Raw genomic sequence first — 13,757 nt, 5'->3', positions numbered from 1 at the left:
CTTGGTGTCATAATTTATCATGAGATGAGCTTCTGACCACATATCCGCGCCATTACTAATACCACCTATTTCCACCTCCGTAACATCGCCTGACTCTGCCCCTGCCTCAGACTTGGCTATTCCAATGCACTTTAGCCCGGCCTCCCATCTTCTACCTTCCATAAAGTTAAGCTCATCCAAAACTCTACTGCCCATATTGTAACTCGCACCAAGTCCCATTCACCCATCGCCCCTGTGTTCATTGACCTACAATGGCTTCTGGTTAAGCACCGTCTCAATTTTAAAATTCTCATCCTGGTTTTCTAATTCCTCCATGGCCTCGCCCCTCCCTATCTCTGTAACCTCTTCCAGCCCTACAACCTCCGAGATATCCACACTCCTCCAATTCTGGCCTCTTGAGCATCCCCGATTTTCTTTGCTCCACCAATGGCGGCTATGCCTTCGGCTGCCAAGGCGCTAAGCTCTGAAGTTCACTCCCTAAACCTCTCAATGTGCCCTCCCATCCATCAGACTTCCCCAGAGTCGGAGCTGATGCCTCACTCCAACATCTCCTCATACAATACCACTCAAGCAAGTGCAAGACATATGTGTACAAAGTATCATGTGAATCAACCTGATGCACAAATGCGGGTTGCATTTAAAAAGCATTTAAACAAAAAAAAAATTCGAACCAGAAAACAATAACTTGCATTTATATCGCACCTTTGACATAGAAAAACATCCCAAGGTGCTTCACAGAAGTGTAATCAGACCAAATTTGATATTGAGCCAAAGAAGGAGCTATTAGGATGGATAACAAACAGCTTGGTCAAAGACATAGGTTTTCAGGAGGGTCTTAAAGAAGGGAGAGCTAGAGAAGCGGAGAGGTTTAGGGAGGGAATGCCAGAGTTTAGGAGCTAGACAGCTGAAGGCGCCTTCGCCAATGGTGGGCAAAAGGAAGTGGGGGATGCACAAGATTAGAGAGCTGGAGGAATGCAGAGTTCTCGGAGTGGTGTAGGGCTGGAGGAAATTGTAGAAATGGGATTTGAACACGGTGATGAAAATTTAAATTCGAGATGTTGGGGGACTGGGACCCAATGTAGGTCAGCGAACAAATGGGTGATGAGTGAGCGGGACTTGTGGGGGTTAGAATATGGGCACCAGAGTTTTGGATGAGTTGAGGTTTATGGAGGGTGGAGGATGGAAGGCCTTCCAGGAGAGCATTGGAATAGTTGAGTCTGTAGGTGGCAAACGAATGGCTGAGTGTTTTGGCCAAAAAAATAGTAACTATACTTTAACACACACCAACTAGGGGAGCACCTGTGTCCAGGATGAAATGTTTGAATTTGAGTGCTCACCGTGTGGAGAATTGTGGTTGCAACCCCTTGCCTGTCTATATTGATAGCACTATGTAGTCATTGTCATCTGAACTTCCTTAAAAATACTGCTCCTCCTTCCTATGTTGCCTCCCACAACTTTCTTTCTCACAACCTCAAAACTGTGGAACCCCCTTCATACAATTCAGGCCCTCTCCCAACTTCTTTAATCCATGTTTGCAGCAAAATGCAGTTTTCATAGGGCAGTCCCACATCTCCTATGATCAGAAGCGTGCATCCTTATATGCATTACGAGTTGAAGTGGCATGCCACAGGATTAACAATGAGCCAATTACTGTTTTGTTTCACACCAGAGAGTGAGCAGGCTAACCTCCATGCACTCCTGTCCTTTCCAAAAAGGTAGAAAATAATATCATTCAGGCTAAAGCTGGTAATCAATTTTAGTTACACAATTTTTAATTACACAGATGCAAAAGGAAGACTGATGATAATCACAATATAATGCACTTTACAGCCTTCCGGACTCAATATCGAGTTCAACAATTTCAGATCATAACCTCGGCCCCTATTACATTTTTACATATATTTTTATCCACACCTTTGTTTTGGCCCTTCCCCCTTTTTTCTCTCCCACATGGCAGCTGTCTCTCATTCTGCCAACGCATTTCACACCTAATCTAGAGCCGTCTTTTGTCTCTCCACTAGTCCTATCACCATCTCGTCTCGTTTTGAATACCTCTTAATGTCTCTTCACTTCTCTTTTGTTCTTTCATCCCCATTTCCCAACCCCCAAACTGGCCTTTTAATCTGTTTCATTTCCTGTGTTTTTTCAGTCCTGACGAACGGTTTTGACCTGAAACGTTGACTCTATTTCTCTCTCCGCGGATGTTGCCTGGCCTGCTGAGTTTTTCCAGCATTTTCTGTTGTTATTTCGGATTTCCAGCATCCGCAGTATTTTGCTATCATCACAATATAATGCTTTACTTCATAATACTTCAAAGTATTTCAAATAAATCAGCAAATAAATGAATTGTTGAAATCTTATGAGTCCTTCAACTTCACGCTTTGCATCACATAATCACTATTACTTCATTTCTTATCTTCTTTACTATTCTATTTAACCTTGAGTGTTTAGTACTCTAGGGCATTAGCCATTCACCTAGTTCTCTCAATAAAAAATTAGATCCATATTCTCGAGCACTTGGGAGTGTAACCGTGGACAAAAGGTTAGTGACAATCACAGCTAGAAAGAATGAGTAGTGTACCTAAATGTCGTAGGGAGTGTTTTTCTTCAGGCTGAAGTCTTTTGTGTAAAGAGTGCATCACCTTTGCACTTCCAAAGCTTTTGAAACGAGACCTCACATGGTTGTAAAACCAGTCCAGTGACCCAGTCTTCACAATCCTGAAAAAACAGAGGCATGGAGTTGGAACCAGAAGTCTACGATTTGGCAGAAATCCAGTTTTACAGTGGAGTTACTCAGATGGGGCACTACCACTGCCATCTCTCACTGATACTAAGTCCCTACATAAAGTAAGTGCCAGATTTTTTTTTAAAGTTCCTTCTTTTGCCATATTTACTTCTTCTGTCTCTTCCTTAAATTCACTCTCTTGCACTTTATCTTAACCTTTCTCTCCCCCTCCCTGGCTGGAGTCATACCTAGCACAAAGGAAGATGGTTGTGGTTGTTGGACGTCAATTATCTCAGCCCCAGGACATCGCTGCAGGAGTTCCTCAGGGCAGTGTCCGAGGCCCAACCATCTTCAGCTGTTTCATCAATGACCTTCCCTCCATCATAAGGTCAGAAATGGGGATGTTCGCTGATGATTGCACAGTGTTCAGTTCCATTCGCAACTCCCCAGATAATGAAGCAGTCCATGCCCGCATGCAGCAAGACCTGAATGACATTCAGGCTTGGGCTGATAAGTGGCAGGTAACGTTCACGCCACACAAGTGCCAGGCAATGACTATCTCCAACCAGCGAGAGTCTAATCACCACCCATTGACATTCAACAGCATTACCATTGCCGAATCCCCCACCATCAACATCCTGGGGGATCACCATTGACCAGAAACTTAACTGGACCAGCCACATAAATACTGTGGCTACAAAAGCAGGTCAGAGGTGGTATTTTGCAGCGAGTGTCTCACCTCCTGACTCCCCCAAAGTCTTTCCACCATCTACAAGGCACAAGTCCAGGAGTGTGATGGAATACTCTCCACATGCCTGGATGAGTGCAGCTCTAACAACACTCAAGAAGCTCAACACCATCCAGAGCAAACCGCTTGATTGGCATCCCATCCACCACCTTAAATATTCACTCTCTCCACCACCAGCGTACCGTGGCTGCAGTGTGTACCATCTGCAAGATGCACTGCAGCAACTTGCCAAGGCTTCTTCGGCAGCACCTCCCAAACCCGCGACCTCTACCACCTAGAAGGACAAGGGCAGCAGGTGCATGGGAACACCACCACCTGCAAGTTTCCCTCCAAGTTACACACCATACTGACTTGGAAATATATTGTCGTTCCTTCATCGTCGCTGGGTCAAAATCCTGGAGCTCCCTTCCTAACAGCACTGTGGGAGTACCTTCACCACGCGGACTGCAGCGGTTCAAGAAGGCAGCTCACCACCACCTTCTCAAGGGCAGTTAGGGATGGGCAATAAATGCTGGCCTTGTCAGCGATGCCCACATCCCAGGAATGAATATTAAAAAACCATTTGGCTTCTCAGCTCTTAATCCAATTTTTTCCCCTCTGGAATTTCTTACTCCTTCAGATCTTCCCTTCCTCCCGCAGTCAACAGGCTTTTAAAATCCAACCACATCGCATTGCTTCTTGATTTGTCTCAATGAATGAATTTGGAGCTTGATGCTCAGTGTTCATCAGTACTATAAAATTAGAAACTTTGGATTTGATTAGCCAGGATTCCTGTCCCTGATTGCTATCCAGTGACTCAAAATATACCTGACTGATGCTATCACTGGCTGCCCCACCACTAACATACTTCAGGTCAAAGAGCACTAAATAAAACATCCATTTGGTTTCAGAGATTTACGGTCATCCAAATCCTGAGGCAAGATATTTTTCAGATAACATTTTTATGACACCATCAGGACAAGATTACAGGAATTGTGCGTCAGTTTGGCTAGTCGGTTCCACTGTTACTTCTGGTTCAGAAGGTTGTAGGTTTAAGCACCATGCCAGGAATTGAGCACAAAATGTAGGCTTACCTTGCGGTGCAGTACCGTATTATCGGAAGTGCCATCCTTCAGATAAGATATAAAACCAAGTCCCATCTGCCTGGTTGTATGGTTAAAAATTCTATGGCACTTTTTGAAGGGCAGCAGTGAAATCTCTCAATGTCCTGCCTACTATTGTTCCCTGAACCAACACCTTTAAAACCAGATTAACTGCTCATGTATCTCACTACTGGTTGTGGGATCTCACTACTGGTTGTGGATCTCGTTGTGCACAAAATGACTGTTGTGTTCGCCCACATATAATTCACTGAACTTCAAAGTCATTCATCTATGTTAAGTACTTTGAGATTTCTGTGAGAGATGTGTTAAGGTTCTTATATAAATACAAGCCTTTCTTTTAACCTAGAATAAATTACTGGGAGATCATCATGCTGTGTATATTATAGAGGAGATCTGTCTTGTTTTGCACACTTTGTACAAAGATAATAAATTGCAGGACAACGGAGTATTACAGTTTAAACTCTTTTATGAAACATCAGGTCTGTGATCTCAATCATACAGCACAGTGGGGACAAGATGGAGTTAGGACCCCTCGCCTGGGTCTTCAAAACAATAGCAGTCCTTACAGATGCCTGTGGGCCAATGACAACTCAGCATGTGATCACATGTGAATATAATAGGTATTCCTTACAGATGCCTGCGGGCCAATGATAATTCAATATGCAAATATTACATCCCCTTTCTTTTAAAAGAAAAATGTTATGCATTACTTTTAAACCTTTCTTCTACCTAATGTTCTCAGTAGCATAAACATATAAGTAAACTCAGCATTTAACTAGCGCTGAAAACATCTCAACATTTCAATAACGATGTACAGTTTTTTTTTTAGGGCAGCGATCCGCCTACACTCTTTGACAGTTCACAAGTCAAGGATAACTCTAGGCTTGACCTCTCATCCCGACCTTGTGTGGTATGGAACTGAGCATGCTCCTGAATTGGTCAACAAATCAGGTTCAGGTTTAGGTTCAGGTAAGTATGATGTGTTTTGTGTATTGCTCTGTTCATCACACTCTGTGGAACTGATCCTCTCATCGGAATGACGGTGTTGTTCCTTGGTGTTCAGGAGGTGCCTGCGATTGTGGCGGTACACCTGTCCTTCTGGGGTGCGGACGTGATACGATCGCTCAGTGTCAGCTGGCTGGATGCCGACGGCTGGCTTCCAGCAGTCATGCTCCTGGATTCTGACGGATTCTCCATTGTGCAGCGGCGGCAGTAGTCTAGCTGACCTGTCATTGTATCGCTTTTGGTGTTGCTGTCTCTGTACAGGTTTTGCATGCACTTGCTTGCAGCTGACAACCTCTGGCTCTGGCTCTACGGCTCAACAGCTGTGCTGGTGACTTGAAGTTGTCAACGGGAGTGTTGCGGTACTCAAGGAGACTGATGTAGGGGTCTCTTTTTCCGCTTTGGCTTTGTCCATGAGTGTTTTTGTAATCTGGACAGTTTTTTCAGCAAGGCCATTACTTTGAGGGTAATGTGGGCTTGATGTGACATGTGTGAAATCCCATGCCTTGGCAAACGACTCAGACTCTTTTGATTTGTATTGGGGGCCATTGTCTGAGACTAAAGTCTCTACAATGCCATGCCTGGCAAAGGCTGCCTTTAGCTTGTGGATCACAGCTGCAGATGTGGTGCTGTGAAGCTTGTCCAGTTCAAAAAATCTGCTGTAGTAATCAACAGTCACTATGTAGTCCTCGTTGTTCCATGTGAACAGATCCGTTGCCGCGACCTGCCAGGGCCTGTCTGGGATACGGTGAGGTATCATGGGCTCTCTGACATTTGATGGGCGGCATTCTAGACAAATGGAACATTTTCCGACAATGTCCTCAATGTGTTTGCACATTCCGGGCCAAAACATAATGTCACGTGCTCTTTGTTTGCATTTTTCCATGCCCATATGTCCAGCATGAATTTTTGTCAACATCTCTTCTCTGAGACTGGTAGGAATGATGATTTTCTCCCCTTTGAAGATGATTCCGTTGATTTGTGACAGTTCGTCTCTGTGGTTCCAGAATTCAGATATGCTCTGAGGGCATTTCCTCCTTTCCTCAGGCCATCCTTCATGTATGACTTTGCTCAGCAGTGTGAGTTGTGCATCTTTCTCTGTTCCTGCTCGGATCTCCTTCAGTTTTGAGTCACTCACAGGTAAGCTGTTGTACACCATGTGCACCTGCACATCCATGCCTTCACTGAGGCTGCTGTCCTGGTAGCTAAGAGACTTTCTGGAGAGCGTATTTGCGACAGGAATATCTTTGCCTGGACGGTGAATGATTGTGAAGTCGTATTTCTGTAGCTGAAGGATCATTCTCTGTAGCCTTGGTGGGGCTGCGGCTAGTGGTTTCCTCATGATTGACTCGAGGGGCTTGTAGTCGGATTCCACAATGACTTGTTGGCCATAGACGTACTGGTGGAAACGCTTACATCCAAACAGAATTGCATATAGCTCTTTCTCGATTTGAGCATAGTTGATTTCACTGTCTGAGAGAGATCTGGAAGCGCAGCCAATGGGCTTTCCTTCTTGCAGTAATACTGCGCCTACTCCATACTTTGACGCGTCCACTTGTAGTCTGAGCTCTTTGGTGGGGTCGAAGTAGGCAAGAACTGGTCCTGGTTCTCTGGTGATTAGGACTTTCATTTTCTGAAATGCTGTGTCATGTTGTTTGTCCCACAGGAACTCATTGGATTGTTTGAGCAACTGACGTATAGGTGTGTTGATTTCGGAGAGGCTCGGGGCAAACTTGGCTAAGTAGTTAACTATGCCTAGTACTGTCTCTAGCTCTGCGCGGTTCTTCGGCGGCTCCATCTTCTTGATGGCGGAGATTTTCTCTGGATCCAGCTTAATGCCATCAGTTGAGAGGCGATGCCTAAAATAACTGATCTCGGTGGATCCGATTATGCTTTTCTCGGGGTTGAGCCGGATACCTTTCTCCCGTGATCTTTGTAGCATCGCACGGAGGTTCCTGTCATGTTCCTCTCTATTCCTGCCATAGATGAGGATGTCGTCTACGATTGCGACTACTCCGTCGAGGCCTTCATAGGTTTCGTCGATCTTCCGCTGGAATTCATCCTGAGCTAAGACCAAATGGTAAACGCAGAAATCGGTAGCGTCCAAATGGTGTGTTGAACGTTGTTAGCTTAGATGACTCTTCCGTGAGCTTGATAGTCCAGTATCCTGATCATACGTCCATTACACTGAAGTAACGTGCTCCCACTAGCTTGGGTGTGATGTCATCTAGCATTGGTAGAGGGTAGTGAGGGTGTTTGATAGCCTTGTTCAAATCTCTGGGGTCGAGACAGACTCTGAGCTTGCCTGTACGTGGTTTCTCAACCACTACTAACGCGTTGACCCACTCTGTCGGTTCTGTTTCCCGGACAATGATTTCTGTATTCTCCATGCTCTGCAGCTCCTCCTTCAGGCGACTACGTAGAGCAAGGAGTATCGTTCTCGGTGGGCAAACCACAGGGGTTGCTGCTGGGTCAAGGTGAATGGTGCATTCACCTGGGAATAGTCCGATTCCTTTGAAAACGTCAGCAAACTCCTCCATGACTGTCTGCTTCTCAACTGGTGCTATCAATGATAGCACTAGCTTGACGAGGTCCATGTCTAAAGATGCCTTTAGACCTAGCATTGGAGGTGCTTGAGTGTCAACAATGTAAAAATCCAACATCATGTCGCTTTCTTTGTACTTGCATTTCATCACGCATGTGCCTTTTACATTGAGCTGCTCACCCCCATAGCTGGTCAGTCTGTGTGAGGTGGGCTGTAGCTCACACTCATTCTTCAAGCTGTGATACTCACTCAGAGGAATTACATTAACCTGAGCTCCAGTGTCTAGTTTAAACCTAAGCTCTGTGCCCTGTTTTCCTATCTCAATATCAGCAAAAGCATGCTCAGTCTCTGAAATCTGTTTTTTCTGTGACACAGAATCAATAAACAGTTTCTCTGCATTTGGCTCTCTATCTGGCATTTGGTTGTCACTCACTGTGTGTACTGTTTTTCCGAAAACAGTCCTGCAAACTTTAGCAAAGTGGTTCCGTTTACCACATTGCCTTCCTTTGGCAGGGCAGTACTCCTTTTCTCCATGCATCTTGTTTCCACAGTATCCACAGTTTTTGAAGCATTTTATGTCTGCGTCGCCCATTTTTAGAACTCTCTCTGTTCTTTCTGTTCTGAAACACGCTCTCTGGGCGGTGTTCTTTGGTGTGTGTCTATTAACTGCATGCACTGTCTGTTCACTCGAGCTGCTCGTGGCGCCGGTTATGGTTTTCAACTGTGCTTGGGCTATCTCGTGCGATCTAGCTATGTCCATAGCTTTGTCCAGCATTAGCCCGGACCCAACGTTCAAAAGTTTCTCTCTCACTTTAGCTGAATGTATTCCAAACACGATGCGGTCTCTGACCATCTCATCTTTATCTGCATAAGACACAGTCTTTTACCAGTAGTTTTAACTCAGTCACGAACTGTTCAAACGACTCACTAGCTCCTTGTACTTTCTCCTGAAACTTGTACCTAGCAAATATCGTATTTGTCTTGGGCATCACATATGATTCAAAACGGTCAAAATAACTTTTCAGTACCTTTGCTTCATCCGCGGTGAGAGACCATGTGTTAAAAATGTCTCTCCCTTTTTCTCTGATCCACAGGAGTAGGTAGCTGCATCTTTCTTCCTCCCCTTTGCTTTTCAACGGACCTGAGAATATCAACTGCACGCGTTGCTTGAACTTGCTCCATTCTCTATGTAAGTTCAAAGATTCCCAATTCATTCGAGGCAAGGGAGCTCCAACGATGTCCATTTCAAATCCCTGTTCTGACACCATGGGGTAGATTTTCCCGAACCTGTCGGGAAGAAGGCAGGACTTCCCCTTTCGGGTTTTTGACCCGCCTACTTTGATGTCCGGCCAATCTGCGCAATTTTCCCTTGACTGACCTTGTTGAGCCCGCCCAGCGGGCTCAGCAGGCCAATTAAGGGCCACCCGGCAATAGGTGACGTCACAGACTGAAAATTCATCAGTCAAGAGTTCTTGACAGATGAAATATCAGTGTTTTATAGCTGTTTGAAGCTGTCAAACACTGACAGTCTGAGTTCTGACATGAGTCATTCTGCACAGACTCAGTTAGAACTCTTACCGGCACTCAAAGCTGAAGGCTGTCACTTTTGACAGATCGCAGCCGTTCAGCTTTCAGTTCCGGCTGAGTGATGCGCTCCCGACGGCTACAGGAAGGCTGTGAAGGTAAGTACAGGTAAGTAAAAGTTCTTTACACACTTTAGACACACCAAACACACTTACCTTTACACTCATGCACCCATCACTCACCTGAGCGCCAACATCGCGACCCCTCCAACTCCTTCAACCCGACGGCCCGCCTGCTCTAACCTGGCGTGGTTTGGAGCCGTCGGGAAACCCACATGAAACCCCTCAAAATAGGGATTAGGCTAAAAACTGCCTGTTAACAGGCAGTTAATTGGCACTAATCCCTTCCCGCCTGGTTTCGGTGGGTCCCAGTGCAGGGCGGGTACCCACCACCCCTGAAACTTACGTGGGGCGGGTTTTTGGGCGGGATGGTGTCAGGACCCCCAAATTCGAGATTTTCAGCCCCCGCCCACCTGAAACCCCGCCCGACGGCTGGGGGAAAATCGGGGCCCATGTCTTGTTTTGCACACTTTGTACAAAGATAATAAATTGCAGGACAACGGAGTATTACAGTTTAAACTCTTTTATGAAGCATCAGGTCTGTAATCTCAATCATACAGCACAGTGGGGACAAGATGGAGTTAGGACCCCTCGCCTGGGTCTTCAAAACAATAGCAGTCCTTACAGGTGCCTGCGGGCCAATGACAACTCAGCATGTGATCACATGTGAATATAATAGGTATTCCTTACAGATGCCTGTGGGCCAATGATAATTCAATATGCAAATGTTACAAGATCCTTAGTGGTGGAGGTGGATCACAAGGCAGTAAATCAAAATTCACGTGTGAAGTTCAAGAGTTTCTTAGATGTCCAAACCATTGCTGGTCATTCACCACTGTAGTGTATGTACCTTTAAGGGGAGAATTACTTTTTGACAGCTCCTGTATACTGTAGTACCGGCAGTGACCACACCTGTATATAAACCCTGAGTAGGGATCTGTACTGTTAGTTTAGAGTAACCCTCATCCAGTAAACTCCTGTTGATTGTTCCTCTGCAGTCTCTGTCTATTTATTGAAGGACACCACCCATCAAGATTCACGGATTTAACAACCACCACCCACCTTTTATACTTTGACCTGTAGCGGTTCATGTAGATTGCCACTAAATAAGAGAGTTTGACTTTGACGAACTATTAACAAGTTGTTTATTTACAGGAACAGACTAATTACAGCAGGTAAGATAGCAGGTAAGATGACTGACTGTAGGAGCACCGTGGTGTAGGTCTTGTCCCAGCGGGGACTCCACGAGGACTGAGTTCGCAGTCCTGTGGGGAGCGTGATGACGTCATCGCGTTTGTGTTGTGACGTCATCACGTTGTTCGCGTTTCCTGCGCTTAGGGCGTCTCGTGATGCGCGTCATTGCGTCGCTGGCCGTTGAGGCCGAAGTCGCGAGGCCGGGCTGTGCCGGTGCTTGCTGCAGGAGCGGAAGATCACGTCGCTCCTGTCGGCTGGCTGTTGAGGCCGAAGTCGCGAGGCCGGGCTGTGCCGGTGCTTGCTGCAGGAGCGGAAGATCGCGTCGCTCCTGTCGGCTGGCCGTTGAGGCCGAAGACGCTAGGCCGGGCTGTGCCGGCGCACGCACATCACATCGTACGTGACGTGACGTCAGCGCGCTAGGGCGTGTCTTAAAGGGGCAATGGCCCCAACAGGTAAGTTAAAGGGAATTATGTGTCTCAATGTAAGGGACAACCAGTGGTACCGCCACATAGGCCCCCCCAGAATTCGCTTTAACGAAAGTCCAAGGATGAGATGGTCTGACGAGCTGGTGGTCACGGCAGTCGTGCTGTCTCGACTTGGCAGGCGAGGTATGAAGATGCTGCTCATGAGCGGATCCTTACGCGCGTCATGGCGAATAAAACGTATCCGTCAGGCGAAGGACCGTGGAGACGTGCGAAACAGCAGGCCTTGTCAGAGTGACGGGCAGGTTGGGCGGATGCGGGCGATGTCTCCGTTGATGTTGAAACAAGTCCTTGTTCCGACGAAATCTGCAGGAACGCCGACGGGCGATCCAGGAGGACTTGACTGGTGAGGTCGGTGAACTCGCCGACAGGTGAGCGAAACCTTCGGGAGGCTGGAACGCACGGAACGGTGCATGCCATAGTGCTACGACGATAACACAACGGAGGGTGAAGAGTTGCTGCGTTGATCAGTGATCGGCGAGGCCAGCAATTTTCACGTGGCTGATCGCGGCCGCAGGATGCCCGTTGGACCCGTCCTCGATGTGTGCAGCTTCAGCAGACGTTTGCGTTTGCTAAAGGGAAAACTGGATAAAGGGCAGCAACGGTCCAGGTTGTTGTTGCTTTCGGGCGAGGTAAACTCTGCCTGGAGGGCGGCAACACTTGAACCTGTTGTAGATTTAGGAGAAAACAGCCGGGAGGGCGGCACGCTTTTGTTCACGCCGAATCGTGTAGTAGGTAACACAACCAGCAGGCTGAAGGGCTGGTGCGTCGTCGGCGGAGAAGGAGTCATCGGTGTTCACGAGGGATGGGTTCTCGTGGTTCGCGAGGGATGGGTCCTCGTGCGCGAGGAGTGCGTCCTCGTGTTTTGCGGAGGTGAGTCCTCGTGGTATCCCCGCGGGGCGCGCTCCGATCTTGTGGGCCCGAACATGCTGTACCCCGCGCTTGGAGAGATGTATACTTGCTGTTGCTTTGGACGTAGAGGCGGACGATCCGTGTGGCGATAGAAGAGTCGAATACGGAGACCGTGAGCACGTGCGTGGTCTGTGCCGCATCGATGTTCTCGGCGAACAGGGCTTCTACCTTCATAAAGCACGAGGGAGACCATGGCTCCCTGGATTGCGGTAGCGACAGCAGAACGGCTGATGCTTCCATAGCGTGCTTCGTTTGTGAAAGACGTTCACAAACCCACCAATTGTAGCGCTGGTGGACGACGGTTGCTGTTGGTCGTGCTCTACCTCTGAGATCGTTGGTGAAAAACGGGCTCACCTCCAAGCTGCGCTTCCTTTGCGAAGACGTTCGCAAAGACGGGGTTGCTTTTGGTGGAATCGGTGTTAGACGGTTGCTGTTCCGTGGTTGTTCGTCAGTTGTGCGTTGGTCATCTTGTGGGAAGACGAGGGTCAGGCTGCGTTGCTACCATGAAAATCGTTCACGGATACGGGTTCACCAATTATAGCGTTGGAATTGATGAGCTTCCGTACTCACGTCGTTGGGTCACCAATGTAGCGGTTCGTGTAGATCACCACTAAATAAGAGAGTTTGACTTCGACGAACTATTAACAAGTTGTTTATTTACAGGAACAGACTAATTACAGCAGGTAAGATAGCAGGTAAGATGACTGAATGTAGGAGCACCGTGGTGTAGGTCTTGTCCCAGCGGGGACTCCACGAGGACTGAGTTCGCAGTCCTGTGGGGAGCATGATGGCGTCATCGCGTTTGTGTTGTGACGTCATCACGTTGTTCCGGTTTCCCGTGCTTAGGGCGTCTCGTGATGCGCGTCGTTGCGTCGCTGGCCGTTGAGACCGAAGTCGCGAGGCTGGGCTGTGCCGGTGCTTGCTGCAGGAGCGGAAGATCACGTCGCTCCTGTCGGCTGGCCGTTGAGGCCGAAGTCGCGAGGCCGGGCTGTGCCGGTGCTTGCTGCAGGAGCGGAAGATCGCGTCGCTCCTGTCGGCTGGCCGTTGAGGCCGAAGACGCTAGGCCGGGCTGTGCCGGCGCACGCACATCACGTCGTACGTGACGTGATGTCAGCGCGCTAGGGCGCGTCTTAAAGGGGCAATGGCCCCAACAGGTAAGTTAAAGGGAATTATGTGTCTCAATGTAAGGGACAACCAGTGGTACCGCCACAGACCTTTTTTAAATCTTTGGTGGTTCTGCTGGTTTTAGGTAATAATGCAAAGATGATACAATACCTCACAGAATAATGTAGGATGTCCTTATCACCACTAACCAGGTCATCCACAGATGTCTAGCACTTTTCTTTCTCTTCTGCCAGTTCCTTTGTTATGCTTCCTATACACATTCTGATCATTTCAACTGT

The 13,757-nt window shown here is 47.6% G+C and overlaps 1 protein-coding gene across 4 annotated transcripts in view; it reads right to left on the bottom strand.

Moving 5' to 3' along the window:
• LOC147120130 (melanophilin-like) overlaps window positions 1–13,757 on the bottom strand; it is a 278,087-nt gene that overhangs the window by 166,674 nt on the left and 97,656 nt on the right. For all 4 annotated transcript variants that reach the window (XM_085985695.1, XM_085985693.1, XM_085985694.1 and 1 more), the window contains one exon: window positions 2,582–2,718. In XM_085985695.1, the coding sequence (XP_085841821.1) occupies window positions 2,582–2,718 (137 nt within the window). The remainder of the gene's footprint in view (window positions 1–2,581; window positions 2,719–13,757) is intronic.

Source organism: Somniosus microcephalus, chromosome 4 (genome assembly GCF_052327205.1).
Source record: "Somniosus microcephalus isolate GS21.2 chromosome 4, FLI_Smic_1.0, whole genome shotgun sequence".
In the NCBI taxonomy this organism is placed as follows: Eukaryota; Metazoa; Chordata; class Chondrichthyes; order Squaliformes; family Somniosidae; genus Somniosus; species Somniosus microcephalus.
Note: the sequence above shows the minus strand (reverse complement) of the source record. Positions and strands in the feature narration are given on the sequence as shown.